The sequence below is a fragment of the Zingiber officinale genome, chromosome 9B (genome assembly GCF_018446385.1).
Source record: "Zingiber officinale cultivar Zhangliang chromosome 9B, Zo_v1.1, whole genome shotgun sequence".
Lineage (NCBI taxonomy): Eukaryota > Viridiplantae > Streptophyta > Magnoliopsida > Zingiberales > Zingiberaceae > Zingiber > Zingiber officinale.
This window is the reverse complement of record NC_056003.1, coordinates 106,870,119-106,895,477: the sequence shown is the minus strand read 5'-3', so window position 1 is coordinate 106,895,477 and position 25,359 is coordinate 106,870,119. Positions and strand designations below refer to the sequence as shown.

The following is a 25,359-nucleotide window of genomic DNA, read 5'->3' as shown; positions in this document are numbered from 1 at the left end:
TTGAAAGCACAGTCATATGATTATATAACTAACTTTACCGTGTTTTGTGACAAATTTCATGAAGTTATCTTAGAATAACAAACATTTAATTTTCACAAGTAAGCCATTGGACGATACCGAATTTTTCTTTCCCTTCAATTTTAGGATATATATTTTCTCTTTTTGTGTGTGATAGAGAGATCATACAACACCATGGTCTATTACATGGGTGATTCTCATGGGGAGAATTTCGCATGATATCCCATCACTAAACATTTTCTTTGATGAAAAGGCTACCTAGCCTTCCCATGCAATTTTGTAAATACTTAGGTGTGGTTTTGGTGCAAGTAGTATCATAGCAAGAACCTTATTTGAAACAATATTAATGTAACTCCCACTATAATGACAATTGTACATGTTTTCTCTCCACATAATGCATGGAAAAATATTGGTGTACTTTCATATGTCAGCTAATGAGTAAATTTTGGTATGCTACTCTTTAAGTCTTATTTTTTCTATTACTCTATCTGTGTTTGAGTAAAATTAGATCTGTCGCTACTTCAAGTTTTATACTTTTGGTTTCACTTTTAAGTTCATCTAAAGAATAAAGATATCCAATTTTATCCTTTTCAATTCAAGAACCTAGGTTGTTCAAGTTAATTTTTCTAATATAGACTTGTCTTGCATTTAATTTTAGAACTTATGCAAGTAGCATCTATATTTTCTCATACATCTTAGACTAGTGGTGATATATTTTTCTCATCATATTGATCTTCCATTATTGACAAGTAATGATGCTTATAAAGAAAAATAGCATGATAAACTATGTATAATGCTAGAAGGCATGTGTTCTTTTAGTGATGTATGACAATTAGATAAACAAACAACAGACCCTTCATACGAAGATATGTAGGGACTTTATGCGAAAAACTAATTAGATATAGAAACTTAAATAATCTAGATGATTAATCGTAGGTCAAAAGAGTATAAAAATTTAAATTTTTATCATAGAATTCAAACTTTAGAAGTAGAACCAGTTTTAAATGGGATGCATAATGGAAAAACCGTTGGACCAGATGATATTCCGATAGAGGTATGGAAGTGCATAGGAAACAAGGTATTGAATGACTTATAAAATTATTTAACATGATATTGAAAATGGGAAAAAATGCCTAATCAATAGAGGATAAGTACTCTAGTTCCCTCATATAAGAACAAAGGAGACATGCAAAATTGTGCAAACTATAGGGGTATTAAACTAATGAGTCATATCATGAAACTTTAGGAAAAGCAATAGAAAAAGATTAAGGAGACTGACCGAAAATTAATTTGGGTTAATGTTTGGAAGGTCGACAATAGAAGTTATACATCTTCTTAGATAATTAATTGGAAAATATCGTGAGCAAAAACAAGATCAACACAATGATATTCATTGACTTAGAAAAAGCTTATAATAGAGTTCCAAGAGAAATTTATGGAGAATTTTAGAAAAGAGAGGTGTTAACATGATATATATTGAACCAATTAAGGATATGTACGAGAATGTAACAACTAGAGTAAATACTTCAGGCGGAGTAACTGAAGCATTTTCAATAAAGATAGGATTGCATCAAGGATCAGCTTTAAGTCCTCATCTTTTTACAGTAATTATGGACTAACTCACTGCATGCATTCAAGACATAGTACTGTGGTGCATGTTGTTTGCAGATGATATTGTTTTGGTATATGAAACACGTAAAGGAGTAAACGCTAAACTAGACTCTTGGCGGAAAACACTAGAAGGAAAATGTTTTAGGCTTAATAGAATAAAGACAGAATATATGGAATTTAAGTTTAGTAATATTAGACAGAAGGGGAGCCTTGGCGCAATGGTAAAGTTGTTGCCATGTGACCAAAAGGTCACGGGTTCGAATCCTGGAAACAGCCTCTTGCAAAATGCAGGGTAAGACTGCGTACAATGGATCCTTCCCCGGGACTCCGCATGGCGGGAGCTTCATGCACCGGGCTGTCTTTTTTTTTTTTTAATATTAGACATAATGAGACAAGATAGAAGATGACGAGTTGCCTAGAACCAAAAACTTTAGATAGTTAGGATCATTTTTGCAAAATGATAGAGAGATTGAGAGAAATATTTTACATAGAATATAAGCAGGATGGTTGAAATGAGGGAGAGCGTCGAGTATCTATGTGATTGTAAAGTATCTCTAAAACTTAAAGGAAAATTCTATAAAATCGCAGTTAGACCTGCTATGTTATATGAAGCTGAATGTTGGGCTATGACTCGAGCACATGAACAAAAGATGAGAGTGTTAGAGTGTATACTGAAAGCCTAAGCTTTTGTAAACATTTATTTTGAATAAAGAATCACATTTGGTCAAATTGTCTACATCTAGTTGTAGTTGTTCAATTAATTTATATTGTAGATAACATAGTATGTGGTGCCACATACAGAAGATGATGTTATCAGTACCTTATAAATTATAAACAGTAGCTCACGACCAAAATGGAAAGGAACAAACCATTGGAAAGTCGTAGTGTAATTAGGAATTAGTTTATCTTAACTATATAATTACACTAGTACACTTAGAGTGTATTGAGTAGGACCATTAGAGGTCGTTTCTTTTATACTGACTTTATAAAGGAACAAAGACCTCAGTTATTATGGAAGTGTATGCTCTTAATCCTAATATAATAACAAGCACATATATTTGATATTTATTTCTTTAATTTATCAATGGGTGAGATTTAGTTCGATAAATCAATAAGCCCGATAAGTTGGGAAATGATATCACTTGTAATGTGTGTTGTTGATTATAGAAGGAAACTGTGTCCTAGTAATCTAGGTTGATAATGTCCCCAAGATGAGCTCATAAGGATTGTCATGTTAAACCCTGCAGGTGGACTTAGTTCGACATGACGATAAGGTTGAGTGGTACTATTCTTGGACTAAGATATTAATTAAATGAGTTGTCAGTAACTCACTTAATTAGTGGACATTCGACATCTTAAACACAGGGAGACTAACACACTCATAATAAGAAGGAGCCCAAAAATGTAATTTGGGATGGTAGTATTCAATAATAGTTCTCAGTGAAATAAATTATTATCGATAAAATTAAGTGGTGTGTTCTAACACGAATGCTTAATTTTACCGGAGACCAAACCATTTCTCCTCTCGGTCCCTATCGTAGTCTCTTATTTATATAGTACTATACCCACCTATACCCACCTTCGCACCCATGATGTAGGGGTCGGCCAAGCTAGCTTGTGGTTCAAGCTAGGGCCGACCAAGCCTTGGCCGGCCCTAGCTTGAACCCAAGCTTAGGTGGCCGACCCCCATTAAATTAAAAAGAATTTTAATTTTAAAATTTTCTTATGTGAAAGATATAATTTATTGGAGAGATTTAAAATTAAAATATCTCTTTTAAAAGGATCTACAAAAGATTAAAGAAAGAGATTAGATCTCTTTCCTTATTTGTAGATTGGAAAGATATTTTATTTTTCTTCTTTATAAATTATTCACATGTAGAAAAATTAAAATTATAGAAATTTCTTTTTATCAACCATGAAGGGATTTTAAAGGGAAATTTTATTTTTTAAAATTTGCAAACACAAATAAGGAATTTTAATTGTTGATTGAAATTGTCTTGTTTGCTCTTGTTGATGTGACCGGCCAAGACATGAATGTTTAGGAAATTTTGTTTAATTTTTCTTAATTAATTCATGTCAAGGAAACTTAAGGAAATTTTATTGTAATTAAATTTCCTTATTTACCAAAGCAAAGGATTATAAAAGAGGGGGTTGGGGTGCCTTCATGAGACACAACCTCTATTATTCTCTCCCTCTTTTTCTTGGTGTTGTGGCCGGCCATCCTCTCTCCCTCTCTTCCTCTTTGTGGTGGCCGAAACTCTTCCATTGCTTGGAGCTTTTGTGATGGCCGGATACTACTTGGAGAAGAAGAAGAAGAAGGAGAGAAAGATTGCATCCCTTGGAGCTTAGTTGGTGGAAAAAGTTCTTCATCCTTGGATTTTGGTGCTTGGCCGAAACTTGAAGGAAGAAGAAGAAGGTGCTAGGTGGTTCTCATCTTGGAAGATCGTTGCCCACACAACGTCCGAGGTTAGAAGAGGAATGCGGTAGAAGATCAAGAGGTCTTTCTAAAAGGTATAACTAGTATTTTTCCTTTCCGCATCATACTAGTTATTTTTGGAAATAATACCAAATACAAGAGGCTTGCGATTCTAGTATTTCGAAATAGTTTTCGAATTTGTGTTTTTTTTTTTTTCTTATCCTTGTGATTTGATTGTTCTTTTCGGTTGACCTAGAGTTATTTAAGGAAATTAAATATTAGCTTTCCTTAAAAGACTTTGTCTAGTCGGTGGTGGTTGTTCCCATATCCAAGAAGGCCATGTGCCTCGCCACGTCAGTACTGGAAGCCAATTTTGGAAATTAATATTTAATGGAATTAATAACGTAGGTGATTTGGATCGAACGTGTTAAGTTTCGCAGGAGATTCAAGTCTAAACCTAAAAGAACAAATAGATTAAATTTTGGATCAAACGTGTTAAGTTCCGCAGGCGATCCAAGTTTAATTTAAAAGAACACATGGTAGCTAGGAAACGGTTCAGACCTTTGTACAAAATTTTTGTACAGTGGAACCATTAGGTTTTCCGAGTAGCAACCAACAGAGAGTTGCTGAGATGAGGATGTTAAGGTGAATATGTGGACATACGAGAATGGATAGAATAAGAAATGAGAGCATTAGAGAGAAAGTCGGAGTTGCATCTATTGAGGGAAAATTCCACGTTTAAGATGGTACGGGGATGTACTTAGATGATCAATAAATGCTCTAGTTAGGCGATGTGAAACTATGACAAATATGCATATCAAACGAGGAAGAGGAAGACAAAAACAAACTTGGTTAGTGACAATAAAATAAGATAAAATTTATTTAAATATATATGATGATATAGTAGGAGATAGAGCTCAATGGTATAAAAGGATCCATATAGCCGACCCTACCTAATGGGATAAGGCTTGATTGTTGTTTATTAAACATAAGCAATTTTCAAAAAAGAGAAAATGTGATTATAGTGAGATTATGTAAATCAACAGGAATGAGGTTCAATTAGGTGGCGGAGTGGTAGAGTGATTGAACTTTTTGTTTCCTCCTGTTTTGCAATTCACATACCACTCAAATTTTTGTGAGCGCCCCTCCACTTACAAAATGATTTTTTACCAAATAATTGCTATTTCTTTTCCCCCCTCTTATTCAATCAAGTGGACTAGGTACTAGATTTATAGTAACCATAGTATTTTTAGGATTTGCTAGAGGATTTGAGTCTTTTGAATCTATAGGGTGCTTGTTCGTGGTGGCTACTTGATGCTAGGTGCTTCATCTACAGTGGGATAACAGTTGAGGTGTTTCCTATGTTGGTGGAGAGCTGGTCTTAGAGAGGATCTCCTTTCATGGGATGTGAGCGAAGAGATCTTTCTCTCTTGCATGGGTGGGGATGGTGGAGGTTACTGAAACAATAGCCTAGAGTGGGTTGGAGAAATAGCGGGCTTCAATGGATAGTAAGGGTGTGTTGTTGGCACCATTAATGTAGGAGAAGGGTTTTACTCTCTCTCCATCTCGATTTTCAGCATCGATCGACAGTGGTGGCAAAGGCTACCACCATATGAGGAGGCTTGGGCAAGGGTGGATGGGGTACTTGCCTACTTAAGTGAAAGAAATGAGCTGGAAATAATGAAGTAGGGTTGCCAACGTCTTCAATGAAGGCATTGACATCGGTTAAAGGGTTTTAGTGCAAATGATGCAGGAGGTGGGCGATGGTGATGGGATTGATGAAGATCTAGGTAGTGAAGTTGGAAGAAGACCCTAAAATGGTTGAAGAGGTTTACTTGGGTTGAAGAAAGTCTAACAAGGAGGTGCAGCGATGTTAGTCTCTACGATGGTGGTCGAAGGTGATTTCGTCATTGATAAAGGGTTGATATCAAGGAGAAAGAGGTCTTGATGGTGGATGTGGGTCGAAGAAGATCATGAGTCATTTGCATATGCTATAGCAATAAGGGGTGACATGAATGTAACAAGAAGGGAGAAAAGAAGAGGTCCTTCATTTTGATGGTGACTTAGGTTTTGAGGGAGGAGTGGATCGGCAAGAGGGGATTCATAGATGGAGTACTTACTAGGTTCAACTCTGATATCACTTATTAATGTAGTATCTGAATAGGCGATCTCACACGGAGAAAGAAACTAGAGTATTTAAAATTCCATTAATTCAAAACTTCCTATGTGATTCAAATGTGAAAGTTTCTAATTATATTGTCCACAGTGCTCAGGTGCTATTATAGAGCACAAATTGAGTTATGATGTCATAGTTGGACTGTAAAAGTTTTGCTATCAGTACTAACAGTTAAACCAAATCAGCATAAGAATTTAGTGATATTTCATTCATTTTTTAGTCTCTGGCTTGCTGTTAGGAAAGTACAGTTTGCAGAACTATTTGGTGAAACTAATATCAGACTTTTTAAAAATAATTTTATTAAGTTGCGTTTATGTGGTTCCAGCAGACAATAAGACTGAATCTTCGTTAGTAGCCTTTATGTAATTCCAGCAGACAATAAGAGAGTATCATTTATGTACATGTTATCCCTTGCTTCGCAATATAATATCCTTCTGAAATTAAGCCTTATTTGTGACAGAATTATGTTATCATTTCTAGTTTTATCGCAATTACCTCTTTATTTATATGGTTAGTGACTTCTGAAGCCTTATTCTTACTCTGCAGTTCACTATAAGGCATGGGCTAAAGGCACTTCACACAAGTTTGAAGATACACGACAAGAGCAGAGACCTACAGAAATCATATTGGGAAAAGGTACAACTCATGTATAACCCATATAGGATTTTCTAGTTCATTGAAAGTGAGATACTCTTAATCTCCATTTTTCATATAAAACATTAAAGGAAAACATATTATTTTAATGTATTTGACTATTTCTAATTGAAAATTATTTCAAGTGTTTGTTTGCCTATATGGTTAAAAAATGCAAGCCAAAAGACTCATTTATTTTTTACATATTATATTTATTCATCAAATTATTTTTCATCATATATTGGTTCTTAATACCATTTTGTTTATAAATTTATTTCTCAATATTGTTGTTGTTATTTTAGCATTTTATCGTATTTATTGGTATGTTTTTTTATCAAATATTTTAATAATTTCTATCTTTTTTAATTTTTATAACATAATATGAATATTATTGCCATTATTCATTATTAGTTAGGTAGGCAGCCCCAATATTATTGCCTTGGTTAAAGTCTTCAAATCGAGCAACTAGGTAGACAACCCCACCTGACTAAACACATCATTTCAGATTGATGATGTTGCTTAAAGATGAATGCCAAAGATTACAGTTCATTTATATAATCTTTCAGGCTCTCATGCTTTGAAGTCTTCAACCTTGTCGACACTCTTCACCCTCAAGTCCACTTCATGTAGGCCTCCAGTCCATTGAATGCACCAAGCTCTCTGAGCTTGCTCTATTTCATCCTCCGAGTCAACTAAGCAACGATCCCCATGATCACATCCACATCTACTCAATGTTCCTTGCTTTAGAGTCTTCTCTAAGCTCCTCCCAAACCCTAAAACTTGTTCTAGGCTTTTAAGCTTTTGAGTGCAAACCAACTCCATGTGCACTATTTCAAATGCCTACACACTTAATGAAAACATTAGATATCAAACCTAACTTAAACTTTTGCCAAAATATCAAAACAATATGGTTACTCTATACCTCTTGGAACCATCATTTCTCCAACACCCTAATAGTTATAAGTTAGACTTGGGGATGGGATTGTTGCTGAAAAGGAATGCACATACATTCAGCTAAAGAATTGTTGTTTCATTATTTAATGGCATTGAACTCCACATACAGATACCGCTTTTTTTTTTCCAATGGGTCAGTAGCAAGAGAGTGAATAAGTTGCTTTTGGCAAAGACTAAAAAGTTAACATTTGGATATAGTGTTCTGTCATGCTCTGGCCGCCCCACCTCAAAGCAAGGTGCTATAACCATGTAGTGATCTATGAAATTGAATTCCAAGACAGAGTTGTGCTCACCATTATGATGAATTGAGGATGACAAGCAAAACAACATTTACATTGTTGTTATTGTTTCTGAAGATTCTACTGTTGTGTTTAGTTCCATGAATCTTAATCCCACACTTAACAGATGATTTATAAGTGAAGACACATTTATCAAATCTAATTTTGATATGTATTCCATCATTAACCAGTGGACATATTTCCTACAGATCAGGTGGTAATTTGTTTTATCACTGGACATTATTGACTTATCTTATGATACAACAGAAAAGAAAGAAATGGCTGGTTTGGCCATTGGTATTGCTAGCATGAGGAGCGGGGAGCAGGCACTCTTGCATGTGGGTTGGGAACTAGGCTACGGCAAAGAAGGAAGCTTTTCATTCCCAAATGTACCACCTATGGCAGACCTTATCTATGAAGTTGAACTCATTGGCTTTGATGAAGCAAAAGAAGTGGGTTATCATATTTCTTTTTCTTGCTTTACTTTTCTTGCATACTGTACTGTGATGCTTTCAGTACTCGAAATTGAACGAAGAGCATAGCCAAAATTCTTCACTTAACTCATTTGATGGGATTTTATCATGCCTTTTTTCTGCTTAAATTATATCCTGCAGGGAAAAGCCCGAAGCGACATGACAGTTGAAGAGAGGATAGCAGCTGCTGAAAGAAGGAAGGTGGAAGGGAATGATTACTTCAAGGAAGAAAAGCTCGAGGAAGCCATGCAACAATACGAAATGGTTGCGTCTGTTACTTTTTTAATTCAGTCCTTGTTAATTTCATTCCATTAGTTTCTTCATTATGAAGGGGAGCCTTGGCGCAACGGCAAAGTTATTGCCATGTGACCAAAAGGTCACGGGTTCGAATCATGGAAACAGTCTCTTGCAAAAAGCAAGGTAAGACTGCGTACAATGGATCCTTCCCCGGGACTCCGCATGGCGGGAGCTTCGTGCACCGGACTGCCCTTTAGTTTCTTCATTATGCTTATATGTAGCTTGTTCTCCTTGTCAGGCAATAGCTTATATGGGTGATGATTTCATGTTCCAACTGTTTGGAAAGTATAGGGACATGGCCTTGGCTGTGAAGAATCCATGTCATCTCAACATGGCAGCATGCCTCATCAAACTTAAACGTTACGAGGAAGCTATTGGTCAATGCACTATTGTAAGTATATCCATAACTTCTAGGTATTTTTCTGCATTTGATCTTGAAGTACGCATCCCTTGGTAAGTTCAGTCAAGAAGTTTACTTAACAATTCTGTAATCTCCCAGATTATATAACCAGAGATCTGTTTTATATGAACAAAAGAAATAAATCATCAAGATTCATAAACTTAATGATCTAAAGTGCTAGTCTTGAGTTTGTAATTTTGGGGAAAATTGCTAGATAATTTTTTCTTCATTTTTGCAAAGGCTAATGCTTGTTTATTTCCAATTTGCTGAAGCCATCCACCTTTGCTTTCACGTACTGCAACTCCCATCAGACAAACCTTGTCCCGCAGCTGACTGCCTTTACATGCTTCAGGTATTATCAGAAGATGAGAACAATGTCAAAGCTCTTTTTAGACGAGGAAAGGCGAGATCAGAACTCGGTCAGATTGATGCAGCCAAGGAGGACTTGGAGAAGGCAAGGAAACATGCCCCCCAAGATAAGGCAATTGTCCAAGAGCTTCGCTTGCTAGCTGAACATGACAAAGCTATTTATCAGAAGCAGAAAGAGATCTACAGAGGGATCTTTGGGCCGAGAGCTGAACCTAAACCAGAGAGCTCAAATCGGCTTGTCTTATTTTGGCGATGGCTTGTTGCTCTTATTTGTAGCCTACTCAAGTTCAAGAGGCACAAGAAAGAGTAGAAATTGTTCAGCACCGTTAATGGGACCGTTCCAATGTACTCCTGATTAACGGTTTCACGCATGCATTAAACAAGAACTATGCCGAAAACATTATTCGATGATCCAAGCATTGCTTTTTAATTAAGATAATAAACTTGATTTTTGTTTTCCATTGTGCAACTTTTTGTTGCTATTAAGTGATGTACATTAACACTAGAAGAACATGGTATTTTTTTATCTCCTTATTTTAGACAATGTAAATGCTATTGATTTGAAGGAAATATGAACATATGGTATGTAGTATAGGTGTTTTTTTTAAGTTGACGTAGCTTATGCCGATTAATTCTAGAATGATAGGTTTGATTTTACGAAAGTTTTTCATTTGTCACGAAGTAAATCAAGAAGTGCTCGTAGGGAAATTCATCTGTTATTTTATCGAAGCTGTGACTCGATCCTTAAATCTTACCACTACATCATTGCCTATTAGAGGAAAGGTGATATTGCTTATCCTAAGTGTCTTAGTATCGCCGCTCCATAACAAAGGTGATATTGCTTATCCTAAGTGTCTTAGTATCGCCGCTCCATAACAAAAAACATGTAGATAAATCACAGGGGATATTTTATCCTAGCAAAGAGATATTTTACACTCGTTGGGATTTGATCTCAAAATTTATTGGAGCAAATACTTATACAAATACTAACTAACTGTGTTATTCCGTGGGACGATGATACAACATCCTAAATCATATAAAGCTTTAAGTTTGATGGAAATCTGTGAAGAACTATTCTCAAATTTTCAATCAGACTTAGTTAGAAAAGCATGGTGATTCGGTTTGACTATAATGAGTACTGAAGCTAATGAGCAATGTAAACATTAAACATGCAATAATGAATTGAGTGAAGAATTGTCGATTAGTTGACTTCCAAAGTTTGCAACCGAGTTTGGTTTTAGGGTTTATGATTTGGACATTTCCAAAGTTTGCAACGTTATTTTAAGAATGACAAGAATTTTCATATATATATATATATATAAATGATATAATATTTTTAAACTTTGGGCGTCTTAAACAGGAATGGGAGGTATTCTGATAATTCCATTTTTGCAGATACGGAGTTTCTCCATTACCTGTCGAGGGTTTTCGAGGCAGGCAGAGCAAGAGGGATGGCGAGGGCTCTCGGAAGACCGCTGGGGAAGTGCAGATTCTACTCTCTAACACCTTCCTCCTCTTTCTGCACTGAGGGCGACGGATTTCAGAGTTCTCGCGTTAAGATATTCGATCGGGATCTCAAGCGAAAGCAGGTCCAATCCCTTGCTCCTCTGTGATTTTCCAGATATTGGAGCTCGATCTAATCGAAAGGCGAATTTTGAGTAGAGGGATCGAGCTGCGTGGTTGATGAAAGGAAAAGACGAGTTTGTCGACTCCGTCGCCGAAAACCTTCTGGATCGCCTCCATGTAAACTAACAGTATTTCTTCATTGTTTGTACTTATTTAATGCCTTTAGATAAATAAGTTGGTGATTTCTGAAGGATTGGTAAACAAAAAGCTGAACTTGATTCCGGCACTGTTTGATTTGTGGAATTGAATGTGCACTGAAAGATGAAGCGGAGCGGTTGTTGGTTTATTTTCCTATGTGTTATTTCACATTATGAATTTGTTTGGCGATAACTATTGGGGTTGGTGCTGAGATAAGAAATGTGCCAGTTTTGGAAGTGTTTGTGCTATTTTATTTGGCATCTTTTTATAGAAAAAAATGCAAAATGTTTTGTAGTTTGACAATCAAAAGTTGATTTTAATAATTCTAGGTCAATCTAACACAGTTAAAACATAGGATAATTTAGACTCAATCGTCATCTTTGTATAAGAAAGGGAAGCAAGGGAAGTGATGGTTGAATCGTCTAAACATGCAGTTCTTATCTGCCATTTTGTCTACATCCAGATTTTGTACTTGTTAAATGGTGATATTTTGCTATTTGGTGGTGTTCTCCATATACCTCTCACACATTTTGCTACCCTTGTCCAAACATGTATTAGCTGCCTTCATAGCAAGTTATGTTTTTTTTTACTTCTAGATTCGGATGCTTAAAACATACATAAGTATCAAAGCTGTTGAAAGAGTAAAATAGCAGTTAAAATTGATGCTGAAAACTAAGTATATTAAATCATTAAAGAACTCTCTATGGGTGACATGCGGAAGTAGTTTGTCATGTATTGGAAGATATGAACTGTAAATGACTAAAATTATGCAATTATGATCAATGACTAATCCATTTTTTTTAAATGTACGCAAAATGTATCAGATTCTTATATCATCTACTGAAGTGAAACTATTAAATTGAGCTTAGCTTTGTTTTAGTAAAAGCAGAACCACAACCACCCATTAATTTGATGATCTTTTCTTATTCTTGCAGGATTGCAGAAAGACTTTTCCTACGTCACTGTGTCTTGGAGGTTCTTTAGAGGCAGTTAGGCGCCTTTTACATGGGCGTGGTAAGTATATAGCTTGCCATACTTCTTAATTGATTCTCAATGTGACATCTGAGAAGCTCTTAGCTCTCTCAAGTTTATTTTAATGGAAGAAAAAAAAGGGTATAGCATTTACTGAATCTTGGGAGAGATGTGGTTGTTGTTATCAGGTGGCATTGAGAAGTTGATCATGATGGACATGTCATTTGATATGATTAAAGCATTAAAAGATACGGATGACAAATATTCAAATGAGAAGCTTGAGACTTTCTATGTTGTTGGAGATGAAGAGTTCCTGCCAATGAAAGCGAAGTATGCTGTTCTGGTATTGCTAATCCACTTAAAGCTGTAATTAATCGTAGGGCCTAGTAATGATTATTATTGGATAAAATATATGTTGTTATAAAACTTATGTTGTTTGCGTGTAGTTATTTTGGAGGTTTATCTATTTGTTTATTTTTGATTTTCTAGTTCTGTGGATTTGATAGTAAGTTGTCTTGGACTTCATTGGACCAATGATCTCCTGGGAGCCATGATACAAGTAAGTGGTAAATTGTTACTATTTTTTTCCTTTCTTTTATTGGTCCAAAATGTTTGGTAGGTAAAATATAAGATATAACTCAATCTGAGGCATATCTAGTATTATGCCAAAGTTCAGATATGATATGTTTAAGCATTCTAACTATATGAGCCATGATTCCAAGTAGGTCCTTAGTACTTTTATGGTATTTACAACTAAAAATAGTTACCGAATGTTGACATTTTCTCCTTAATTGTGCAGTCCAGATTGGCTTTGAAACCTGATGGTCTATTTCTTGCGTCTATCCTTGGTGGAGAAACTTTAAAGTAATAAAATTGATTGATTATTTAATTTTATGATCTTTTCTAGTTACTGTATTCTCACAATTTAGATCTTCTGTGGCTTTGGTGTTTATGTTTCCTTTACAAACAGGGAATTACGAATAGCATGTACCATTGCTCAAATGGAGCGTGAGGGAGGTATCAGTCCTCGTTTATCACCTTTGGCACAAGTATTTATTTTCTAACAAATTTAGCTGAATTATTTTTGTCAATTGCATATCAGCTTATGTGCTTCATGAGTGTGTATCTAGATATCATAATAGGAATCTTATTATGTGCTTTTCCGCCAAGAAGGATTGATATGAGAGCATAAGGTAGACAATTCGTAGATAGTACCATTTATTTAAATTCTAAAGGTTACTTTTGTAATCAGAAGATTAAAAAATGGGGACATTTTTATAATAAGAAAATCTGAGGTTGAGAATACTAAATTCAAGGGTTAAGTGGATACCTAATGGCATGTGGAATCTGGAATTAAGGACCGACAGGCAATATATAATCAGATTTATAGTACTCCTGGTCTGCTTACACTTCTTTTGGTTTATTTTTGGTAGTATTTGACATTTGAATCCATTCTTACCTGAACCAAAATAATCAGAAATATGGTTTGATTTCTTCAGTCCTACCTTTTGGACTATTCATTGAATTTCAACTGATCCTAAAATCCATGTCTCTTTGTTTATTTGTAGTTCGTCCTGCTCAGAGTTCTTGGTGGAGAATATCTTTTACACTGTGATTTCATTTCAAGAATTCACTAAGTGCATTAGTCGTAAATTTGAGGATTATCAGAGGGTGGGACTCCGGTCACTTATACCACAATTTAAGTAGGGTTATTATAGTATCTCATAGTTTGTTATTTTTGATTGATTGCTTCTCGTTAGTGTTGTCTCCAATCAAGAAGTCTAATGAGTAAGAATGTTGCTGCCCATGCTTGTTGGTTAGTCATCACTGCTAGAGGAAGAATTCTGCCTTTGAGGACTCTGAGAAGTAATTGTGCAAAGGTTGAGTGTATTGTGCAGTACAAATTGCCTCATGAGAAAAAAAAAAATTTGATAGAAATAGAGATTTTAGGAAAATATAATGAGAAATAAACTAAAATTAATTTGATCAATAAAGTGAGATATGTATAAACATTTTTGCAATGGAAATAAGAATGCTTTGATAAATATGTTGAATTTGTAGAAAAGAAGAAAAAACTTAGGAGTAATATGGTGTAGAGTTAATGGATGACAAAAATAGAAAATCGATTAATATGGTGTGATTATATTCAACGATGACTAAGACTTTGTAATTAGACAAGTTGGATCTGTTTTAATTGATGAAATGAAAAACATTTGATGTAATTGAACAAACTGAAAATATTTGAATATTGTTAGCACTTTAATTATGCACAAAGTTTGGATAAAATTCATATAGCTGATTACAAATAATTGAAACTCACAATTTATTATTTTTATTATTCTCAAGTAAAACGTCCATTTCAATTAGTGTGGTTCTGTTATTTCAATTAAATCTGATTACCCTTTGATTTCCTGGTTAATTGACCAATTGGTACATCTAAGACCCCCTTTCCTCATCCTAACCACACTCAAATAATGTGTTGTCTTCATTGCTAAATAAACTTACAGTTATTATTATTAATTTACATTTGAATCCACATGTGGCTAGAAATTCTACAATCATTGTCGCCATAATAATCACCTAGGCCATATTTGTGTTAACCGTTTAGAGTTGGCTATATGAATATTATTCCTTTGTTGAACTCTAAATAAGAATATACAAGGTTGGTCAAATTAGTTAAATCATTTTTATTGCATTGAATGGTGTCCCTTTGGTTTTCCTCTTCCTTTTACACCTTCCACGCTAACGGATTTAACTATGTTTATCTATTGGTCCCTCTTCAACATGTGTATGTCATCTCGACCTAATTGGAGCTACATCTAATTGCTCTTGAATTAGTATTTTTTTTTAAATTATATTTTAACATTTTTAAAACACTACATTTTTCATCTTAGTCTTCTTATCTCCACTATGTTGTTTTTTTATACTTGCTGCTTCCTGCTATGTTATTTTTTTATACCTGCTGCTTCCTAACAACTCGAGACCCTGCCCATATGGGTATTGCCGCCATCTTATAAAGTTCCTTTTATCCTATGGTGTACACAAAGAACACATAAGACTCTAGATGCTTCTTTTTGTTTCAACCATCCATTCTTTTCCTATGTATCTTTATCAAAATCAATATGTACTTGTTGAAATACAAAGAGTTTTAATACTGTAAATTTGATTTATATAATTGTATGTGAAGAGCTAACTAGTGATAAAATAAAAATACTCACTGTAGTAACATCATATCTGTGTTATTTCACTAAGATGTTGAGCGGCATGAGAAAAGGCTATGGGACATTCATATGATCAAGAACCCTAATTGGTTCTTTATAACTTGAACTCCTAGTTGATTTTTTTTTTATTAATTGATGAAAGAAGAGCTGGTCTTTTAGCTGTGACCGAAAAATGGAACTTTGTAGAGTGATCTTTAGTATATTGACCAATGACCATGTTGAAATAACTTACAGTAGTAATCCTGAGTATTGTTATATGAAATACCTAAGCAGGATGGTGGAGGAATTAGTATATTGTCAGAATTCCTATTCCATATCCAGAATGTATACTAAACAAAGGGTTAACTATTCCATCAGAATCTATCTAGAATGGAATAACTATTCTAATTAGCCTAATATAAAATGCAAAGTGAACCTTTCTTGCTTTGAAAAGTGAATTTCCTGTGTACATCATTAATGAGCACATTTTTTCAGAACGGTTTATTGATTTGGCTTTACATGTGACTGGTCTACATTGCTGAAATTAAATTGTGTTTTTGCATGAAACTGAAAATTTTCATTGCTTTCTTGTCAAAAGCTGATGGCATTTTAAATTCTGAGTTCACTTCAATAATTCATACTGTTGATTCCTTGAAAAGTCACGATTTGTTGTTACATGAGATAGTTGCACCTGAGGAGTAGATGAAGAACTAATTAGATATTTTCTTTCTATTCAGGTCCGGGATGCTGGAAATCTTCTGACAAGGGCTGGCTTCACTCTCCCAGGCGTTGATGTGGATGGATATACTGTGAAATACGATAGTGGTTAGCATTCATGGACTCTGGAGTGACTTCATTTGTTTTTATACATATGAAAATAAATATTATTTATTTAACAACTTTTTTCTACTATATTATTATAAATTTCAGAATGTTAATATATAATTGATGTGTGTGTTTTTAAGCATCACTAATGGTGGAAATTGCGAAGGATACAAATCAAAATTGTCCCGTTATTACTCTAAAACCTGTCTCCTGGAGTGGGTTCAAGGAATTTTTACCGCTCACGCATTGTCCAGACCTCCAGATGAACACTATAAAGTAGATTGATACATAATGAACTTTGATGCAGCTTTTGGTCAAATTTATAATATGGAATGTTTTCCTATCGCAACTATTTCTTTGCAAACACTTTATTAAGTGCTAGAATAGCTGTTCCTTTCTCCAGTTATCTTTCAGAGCAAGAGTTCAACGTCTTTAGCATTCAAATTTGAAATTTTTTCAAGATAATATTGGAAGTTGAAACCTTTTCCTCTCACTCATTCGATTTACTGATTGGCTTTAGCTTTGGAGCTCATTGAACATTTGAGGTCTATGGGTGAAACAAATGCCCTTTTACAGAGGAACCATGTAAGTCATTCAATAAAATCAGTACTATTTGCATCTGCAGAAGCTCAGATCACATTGATGGATTATTCTCCACTTCTGTTGTCTTTATTTCTACTTTTAGATCCTAAAAAGGGACACAGCTTTAGCGACTGCCGCCGTGTATCAATCAATGTTTGGCCATGAGGATGGAACTGTTCCGGCTACATTTCAGGTATATAACTCTATCCAGTGACCATTTATATATCTTAGAGCATCTGTAACGTTAATTCGTTATAACATCCACCATCTCATTAAAAAGTATAGGGCCCACTGCCACATACTCATTATAATAACACATCTCTTTCACTCACATCCCTTTTAACATTAACACTCAGTATTTATGGGTCCCACCATCCACTCACTCATCTCTTTTACTATTTTTTTAAATAATATTAAAATTTTACATTTAAAAAAAAAAGAAAAAAAAATTGAGAGAGAGAGAGAGAGAGAGAGTTCAAAGGTGTTCAAACCTTTGAACACTCTCTCTTCTCTCTCTTGTGAGTGACATTACTCACAATGAAAAGGGGGTGTTAAATGAGTATTATAATGCCCATTTAACATCCCATTGAGGATGCTCTTAATTAATATATGCCTGTGTATGTTATCCAAAGTTCTACAATTTTGGCAAATTAACTGCCTTGTGGGCACCAAGCGATAATAGTCTCCCCTGGCAGGTTATGTACATGACTGGTTGGAAGGAGCATCCATCACAACAGAAGGCCAAGAGGAGGGGCTCTGCTACCGCATCATTTCAGGATATTCAGCGACAATTTGGTAATAACAGTAGCTGATCTTTGAATGTAAGTGTAAAACCGAGAATCATTAACCTTCCTATTCATCGAACTCATATTTCCTCGCACTCCAAAAGATTCCTTCGCAAACTTCTATTTACTTCCTACTTCTCACAGAAACAAGTTTGACAGAAGCTTCAATTTTCATGAGATACGTCGCTTCAAAAGTCAGACTTTGCTCAAAGAAATCTTGCAACCGACTTGGTATGGACTAGACTCCTGGTTCACTAGATTTGAAGAACTTATGAAACTAAACTCCATAATAAATCTATTTATTTTTGGGTCGGTGAGCTAAAAATAGTGGCTGTACTATTAACCAAACTGTGATTCCCTGAAATTTAATCGGGGGCTCATCATTGATTGAAAGGGAGTTAATTCTGGAAGTTGCTTCTCCATTGAAGTTGTTTGTTTGTGTGATTACGCTCATTCTAGATATTTCTTACCGTTTATCTTCAGATTATATGAAAAGAGAAATTACATGGTCAGTTTATAGTCGAATGACCCTGATGTATAAATATTTGAATGCATCCTCCTACTACATTATAGTCCCGAGAGTTTGATGGTCCAAACAAGGAACGCGTGGAATGTGCTTACCCCAAACAATGGAGCCTCTTTTTCTAATGCAACCCGACTGTTGCTCCAGCCAAGCACCCATCACTGCGTCCTGGCGCTTTCCTTTCCTAAAGTGCCAGATAGTACTTTGAAAGGACCCATCTCGCAGCTCGGTACACAGTACACTCCCCCTGCACTGCATTCCGGACGCCTCAAGGGTCCCATTTTGATCTCAGATGGCCACCATTTTCATGTGGCCCGACCTCTCGACCAGGGCCTAATCATTAGGTTTAGGCTCATCTCGTCGTCATCATGACAGAGGTCACTATATCCATGTCGCAAAACAGAATCTTGATTCCTATTTTAAATCTTCGCCTCGACATATTGCTCACCGAAACGGACTGCGATCAGTAGTTCTACCAACCACTTTTTATTTTTCTCCTCCTCCTTTTTCTCCGTCACCGTCGTCGACATGGGAGTGGAGCCAATTGGATATGCAGTTGAGCGGAAAAGGACTGATTGTGTGTATTTACATGCTCATTCTGCGCCTTCAGCTCGGTCAACAAAAGGAACGAAAACGTCACGAGCGCAGCTGTTGCCATCGGTGCAAAACGCTAGCGAGATAGAGGTGAAGTTTGCGTCCCTTTCTAAGGAGAAAGCGAGAGGGAGGAACCTTCTTCATTCATTTCCTAGTTTTTTTGTTTTTTAAAAAAATATCCTTTTGGATTCATTCAAAAGCACCTTTTTTTTATCATCAAAATAATTTCTCATCTCAATCTATTTTTTATTTTTTAACAATACTTTTATTTTAGTTGATATTATATAATTATGAGATTATAGCTACTATATAATTATAGCAATTATGATCTTATACCAGTTGTTATTACAAACCCTAAATTTTTAAATAACATAATCACTAATAGCTTACAGTACAAAGAAATTAGTTAGGAATTTAGATTTACCTACGGAAAAAATTGGTTGTTATATAAATAACTATATGATCTTTTAGAACGAGGACAATGAATTTATTGAATTCAAAATGTGTAGTCGCTCTCGTTATAAGCAGCGTAGTCGCATATTAGAGAAGAAAAAGAAGAATTTATCATGAAAAATTATGTATTACTTTTCGTTAACTGCTAGACTTCCAACACTTGTATGTATCTACCGCAATAGCAAGTCACATGAGGTGACATCATGAGCATGTATATAAAGGAGATATAATGTGTCATCCTTCTAACTCTCCTGCATGAAAACATCTTGATATAATATTCTCCTCCTTTGTAATAGAACCATGTAATATAAGATTGTGACTTTAGCAGATGAATTTCATCCATTTGGTCAATCTGGATGGCAATATTCATCTTGCCTAGTCATATTAACACCATATAGCTTGTCTCCATGGATTTGCATGAAAGAGGAATACATGCTCCTTACTATGCTTATTTCAAATCCAAAGATTCCGAAAGAAAAGATAATTGTTTTTTTTTTGTAACCTTTGATTTTTTTAGCTGAAAGAATTTTAGAATGTAGGGTTAAAGATTTATGATATTGTAAGTAAAATTAATTTTACATTCAATGTTACTTTATTATGGACGATTAGTGATTTTTTAGCATACTCAATGTTGTCAGGATGAAGTATGGTTAGTAAGTTAGCATGCCCACATTACATGGCAGAATTTGATGCATTTGGTTTGATAATCATCATAACTTTTTACCAAAAGAGCACCCTTTCAAATGAAATAAGAAAGAGTTCATAAACACATCCAGTGCTCAGAAAACTTTCACCCATAATTAAGTCAAGAGAGGAAATCCTTGAGGAAATAGACAACTACGCATTTGTACTAGTAACTCAGATGATGCTCAAAATCATGATGTATTTTAAAATGAGGAAGTGAAAATACATTCAGTTGATTCACAAATTCAATCTACATTCCAATTAATTGTCGATGTAAATGTCCCTTATGAGGAAATAAATGATGGAGAGAGGTCTAATAGTGACTAGCTTGATATAGTAATAGAGTCTAGAAATGAATACTTAGAAACTATTAATGTTAATGATTCAGATTGTAATTGATGATTAAATTTTAAGATATGCTTGCTTTTATATGTAAATCTAACTAGTTTTACCATATAAGATATTATAATTCTGATTTGATTATTATTTGAAATGTGTATGTGTTATAATATTATTTTACATATATAATCATGTCAGATATTGTAGCAGTACACAATGGCCAGATTATATTGAGGATTAGGGCTGTAAATGAACCAAACATTCGTGAACAAGTTTGGTGTTCGGTTTGGTAAGAGCTTGTTTATATTCATTAAATATATAAAAGATTAATTAAACAAACAAGCTTGAACAGTTCCTTAAACTCAACAAATAAGCTTGAACACATATGTGTTCAGCTCGTTAACGTTCGTGAACAATGTTCGTAAACAACGTTCATAAACAATGTTCATGAACAACATTCGTGAACAATGTTCACAAACCATATTCATTAATAAAACTCTTTTCAATATTATAAATAAATATTAAAATAAAATAAATAAATAAGTTTAAATGATCAAGCTTAATAACCAATTAAACAACTAAAAGTTTCAAACAATCAAACAAACTTGAATTGAGAGCTCGATAACATCTAAACGAACTAAGCTCGAACCAAACTCATGCTAAGCTCGAACCAAGCTCAAGCCAAGCTTAAATTGAGAGCTCGATAACATCTAAATGAACCAAGCTCAAGCCAAGCTTCAAACAACTTAAGCTCATAAAAAATAAACTAAGTCAAGCATGAACAATTATTTCAAAAGGTTGGTTCATTTTAAGCTCGGCTCGGCTCGGCTCGACTTAGTTACCTTATCAAATAAGCTTGAACACCCCCAAGCTCGGCTCAATTTGGCTCGTTTACAACCCTATTGAGGATTGTTGGGGATTGATAAGTATTTACACAAATTCATCTAATCTTTAATTTATTATTTTAAAAAATGAAAGTTTTTTAATTCAATTTTACTCCTAATGGTGCTAGTGTATCTTCGTACATAACCAAAAAATTTAAAGAGCATTAGTGAGCTTCTGTTTCTACATAGAGACGTGTAGACCAAGATCTACTAATTTTCTCAATATTTTTGTAGAAAAAATATATTTGAGATCAAGAACACGAGGCAAAATTTAAGAAAACATGAACAATTATCGTAAAAAATTATACAAAGACTTGTTATACAAGTGGTGAAAGAAGAGAAAATGGTTATCCAATATACTAGATGATATTTTGGATACATAGAAGAACATTTGGGTTGCAAAAAAATAACAACAAAATTCATCGACTACTCAAAATAATAGAAATATTGAGCTCGCTAGCAAAATCATAGGATGTACAAAGCATACAACTGGATCACAATTTATTGTAGGGCATGCAATAGCCTTGGTGAATTTACAATAAAGTTATATAAGCATTTTTTAATTATTAATCAACTTATTTTAAATTTATAAAAATTTTTGTGTATGCAAACATATATTTTACAGAGACGCCCCACTTGTTGGAGGTATTTCACAATATGTACAAAAAAAAAGATGACACTTTTGTTGATGCTCGATCAAAGGTCATAGACGTAAGAATATAAACTTTATTATCACTCACATTTAACAATAACTAGATTTTTTTAATTGTATATTAGATAATAATATTTTTTTACATAGAATGATATAATTGCTTGTGTTGCACATCCGTCTCAACCTGCTATAGAGGGAGAGGAGTTACAGACTGTAGGATAGAGATGCGCTAGAAGGGGGGGGGGGGGGGGGGGGGAATAGCGCTCGTGGCTTTTTCACTCGTTTTGGAAAGCACAGAGTAACACAGCGGAAATAAGAAATAAAGTGGAAGCAAAACAAACGCTAACACTTTTCTTTTACTTAGTTCGGAGCCTGTGGCGACTCCTACTTCAAGGCATGCGATCGTCGATCGTTTCGTTGGACAATCATTATAGATTCAGAGAATTACAACTTGAAGTACAATTAATTAAGTGTAATAATTAAACATATACCGACAACTTTTGAGGATCTAAGAAGGTAGTGCTTTCGGTTGTCAGAGTCGCGTCGCTCGGTCGCCAGAGTTGCATCACAGAGTCGCAGGATCGTCTTTTAAAGCAGTGCATCGTAGAATGATCGCAAAGTCAGTGTACTTGAGGCTCAGCTCGAGACTACCTTATATAGGTTGTTGAAGGCGCCTTCAAGCTCCATGGAAGGTGCCTCCAGCTAAGCACTTATCCCCGCAGATTCGGTCGTTGATAAAATCCGCTTTCTGCGAATTTTATCTAGCCGAAGGCGCCTTCAAGCTCCATGGAAGGCACCTTCCACCCAGCATCCAAGGCACCTTCAAGCTCCTTGAAGTTGCCTTCATGCCTTGCTTGGCAAGTCCTTTGACTAAGTCACCCGAGGTGCCTCCAGCAGCCCCGGAGGCGCCTTGGACACTATTCATCCAAGCTTTTCCTTGTGCAACTCCCTTCCTGCAAGGCATATTAGTCTACAAACAAAGTATACCCTGCAAAACAAAGTTAGCACAATATAATATGAATAATATAAGTGATTGACAATCTTTGGACTATCCGGTTCTGACTTTCAAATTTCTCGAAAATCCTAGGTTGAACCGATGCTTGTTGTTCCCTCAACGGGGAACACATCCTCACCTACTACTCTTAGAAGAAATTACCTTTTTCCAGACCGATCCTCCAGACCGACTGGACTTTTGCTCAGCGCCCGAGACTTCAGGACTTTTCTGCTGGACGTCTGATTTCCGACCCGTCCAGTCTTTCACCTAGTGTGCGACCACCAGGATTTTCACTTAGAGCCCCCTATTCTAGGATTTCGCCCAAAGTGCTCAACCCGCAAGTCTTTCCACCTAAGGTTACTGTCCCTTAGGACCTAGGATTACCTCCCTTTAGGGTTTTTCACTTGCCTAGAATCCACTAGGATTTTTGCCTAAGTACACTTAGGACTTTCCTGCACACTTGGTTCAACACTCGTTATATCACAAGACAACATTATGTTTCTATCTCACCCAGTCTAGATTGTCAACCATGTTATACCTATGGGTGATTGTGAGATGGTTATTTTTTTTATCTTAAGTTGATTTGCTTTGAGTTTGGTTTAAATTTTAAGTTACTTTAATTTTAATTTAGTTTAATTTTAATTTAGTTTAATTTTAATTTAATTTTAAGTTAGTTTAATTTTAATTTGAGTAAGATAAATTAAGTTAGTTTAAATTAAGTTTAATTAAGATAGTTTAATTACGTAAGATTAATTAAGTTTTAATTAAGTAAAATTTTGATTTAGTTTAATTTTAATTTAGTTTAATTAAGTAAGATTTTAGTTGAATTTAGTTTAATTAAGTTGTCAACTAATTTAAACCTAGATCCATCTCATCCTTTTTCTATATTATCAATCAGGAACCTTATTTGTTTTGTGAGATGGTTAATTTATCTTTACTTTAGATTAAAATCTAAGGATTTATTCACATTTGAGTTAGACTAAGGTTTAACAATTTATTAATTAAATATCCATTTCAATAATTGACTTTCAGACTGTGGCGAGGCGCTAGGCCTTTTTGGATATTGGATCATCAAACACTTCTAGACAAAGTCTTTTAAAGAAACTAAATATTTAATTTCCTTTCTAAAAATCCTAGGTCTAACTAATCAAGTGTGAATCAAGCCTAAGTCCTTATCTACCCTAATCTAAGCATGAATAATAGAAAGCAGTAAAAACATACATCAAGCAAGTTTATTTAATGAATATGGTCTTTCTATTGGATCCCCCTGGATCATAGCCTCGATAGGGCCTATCAAGATAATGGATTTGATTCCTGGGGATCCAATATTGACCAAGTTCAACTTGATTAATCAAGTTAGATTTGGGGGCCCATGGTTGGACTATTCTCCTATTTGTTTGATTCATAAGTGATAAATAAGATTTAAATTTATGCTTAGCCTTGTATCCAAGTCCGGATTGATTGTATACAACTCTTTATTTTCTAAGAATCAGATCAAGATTCTTGGAACCCAAAGTGAACTGTTCCAATGTATCATTTAGTTCCTTGACTTGACTTTTTAAATTGAAATTTTCTTCCTAAAGTTTTTGGACATGAGTTGAAGTTCCAGTTTGAATTGATTCTGTCAAGGAGCTTGGGATAGTCACTTCCTTGAGGGCTTTAACCTCCTCTTGGAGTGACTTGACCCAGAGGTTGGACTTGGCTAACTTTCTTGACAGGTAAGAAATCAAGTTATGTGATCTAGTTAAAGAGATACTTAATTATATTGGTTTGGGAACCTTCTGAACCGAATATGGATCCGTGGCTTCACTCAGACTCATCTTCTGATTTTGTCTCAGACTCTGATTCGGCAACTTGCTCTCGGGCTGGAAGTGTGAGGAAACTTGTTTGCTCTTGGTCTTCATCGGAGTCTTCCGATGATGATTCATCTCATGTTGCTTGTAGCGCCTTCTTTCTTTGTTGCTTCTTCACTTCCTTCTAATTTGGACAATTCGCCTTAATGTGTCCTTTTTTGTTGCAGCCATAGCAGGTGACTTCAAACTTCGTTTTGGAGCTTGGGTTTGGTTGCGTCGCCTTTGACTGGATCACCTTTTTGATTTCCCATTTTGTTAAGCCCTTCTTTTTCTTGTACAATTTTCGTACAAGGTTGACAAGTTTGGCGGTGATCTCATCGTCGCTCTCTGAGTCTGACTTGTCTTCAGGTTTAGGTTCGGTTTGGCGCTTGACTTTTGGTTCCTTTGTTCTGTTTGTACCTGCAATAAGAGCAATACTTTTCTTGGACAAGGGTGTATTAGTCTGTTCATGTAATTCGAATTCAGAAAATAATTCATCTAATTTGATTAAGGAAAGATCCTTGGAAACTTTGTAAGCATCTACCATGGATGCCCACAACGTGTTCCTCGGAAATTCATTGAGTACATATTTGATGACGTCGCGATTCTCCACCTTTTGTCCGATTACGTGGAGGCCATTGAAAATATCTT

At 35.0% G+C, this 25,359-nt stretch overlaps 2 protein-coding genes across 3 annotated transcripts; both read left to right on the top strand.

Annotated features, from left to right (window-relative positions):
- The first annotated feature begins 4,967 nt into the window (after positions 1-4,967).
- Positions 4,968-10,082, top strand: LOC122024391 (peptidyl-prolyl cis-trans isomerase FKBP42-like). Its single transcript, XM_042583009.1, has 5 exons — positions 4,968-6,857; positions 8,354-8,538; positions 8,701-8,823; positions 9,095-9,247; positions 9,609-10,082. Exons 2-5 carry the CDS (start codon positions 8,365-8,367, stop codon positions 9,933-9,935), a joined length of 777 nt encoding a protein of 258 aa, XP_042438943.1. The 5' UTR covers positions 4,968-6,857; positions 8,354-8,364; the 3' UTR covers positions 9,936-10,082.
- A 793-nt stretch (positions 10,083-10,875) lies between these two features.
- On the top strand, positions 10,876-18,175 carry LOC122025162 (putative methyltransferase At1g22800, mitochondrial). Of its 2 annotated transcripts, none has more exons than XM_042583931.1 (12): positions 10,876-11,214; positions 11,288-11,368; positions 12,325-12,403; positions 12,550-12,691; positions 12,851-12,920; positions 13,161-13,225; positions 13,332-13,410; positions 16,299-16,386; positions 16,907-16,971; positions 17,072-17,161; positions 17,664-17,789; positions 17,913-18,175. In XM_042583931.1, exons 1-11 carry the CDS (start codon positions 11,077-11,079, stop codon positions 17,778-17,780), a joined length of 1,014 nt encoding a protein of 337 aa, XP_042439865.1. In that variant the 5' UTR covers positions 10,876-11,076; the 3' UTR covers positions 17,781-17,789; positions 17,913-18,175. The 2 variants fall into 2 exon arrangements, with proteins under 2 accessions (XP_042439865.1, XP_042439864.1); XM_042583930.1 differs by having other exon boundaries at positions 10,880-11,214; positions 17,898-18,175.
- The last annotated feature ends 7,184 nt before the right edge of the window (positions 18,176-25,359 follow it).

What these genes read in the sequence shown, in the direction of transcription:
- LOC122024391 (XM_042583009.1), top strand. Translation starts at nt 8,365, where the DNA reads ATGGCTGGTTTGGCCATTGGTATTGCTAGCATGAGGAGCGGGGAGCAG. An exon ending in CCATGCAACAATACGAAATG is followed by an intron (nt 8,824 to 9,094) that starts GTTGCGTCTGTT and finishes TCTCCTTGTCAG; the next exon opens with GCAATAGCTTATATGGGTGA. An exon ending in CTATTGGTCAATGCACTATT is followed by an intron (nt 9,248 to 9,608) that starts GTAAGTATATCC and finishes TACATGCTTCAG; the next exon opens with GTATTATCAGAAGATGAGAA.
- LOC122025162 (XM_042583931.1), top strand. Translation starts at nt 11,077, where the DNA reads ATGGCGAGGGCTCTCGGAAGACCGCTGGGGAAGTGCAGATTCTACTCT. An exon ending in ACCTTCTGGATCGCCTCCAT is followed by an intron (nt 11,369 to 12,324) that starts GTAAACTAACAG and finishes TTATTCTTGCAG; the next exon opens with GATTGCAGAAAGACTTTTCC. An exon ending in TACTGTGAAATACGATAGTG is followed by an intron (nt 16,387 to 16,906) that starts GTTAGCATTCAT and finishes GATTGGCTTTAG; the next exon opens with CTTTGGAGCTCATTGAACAT.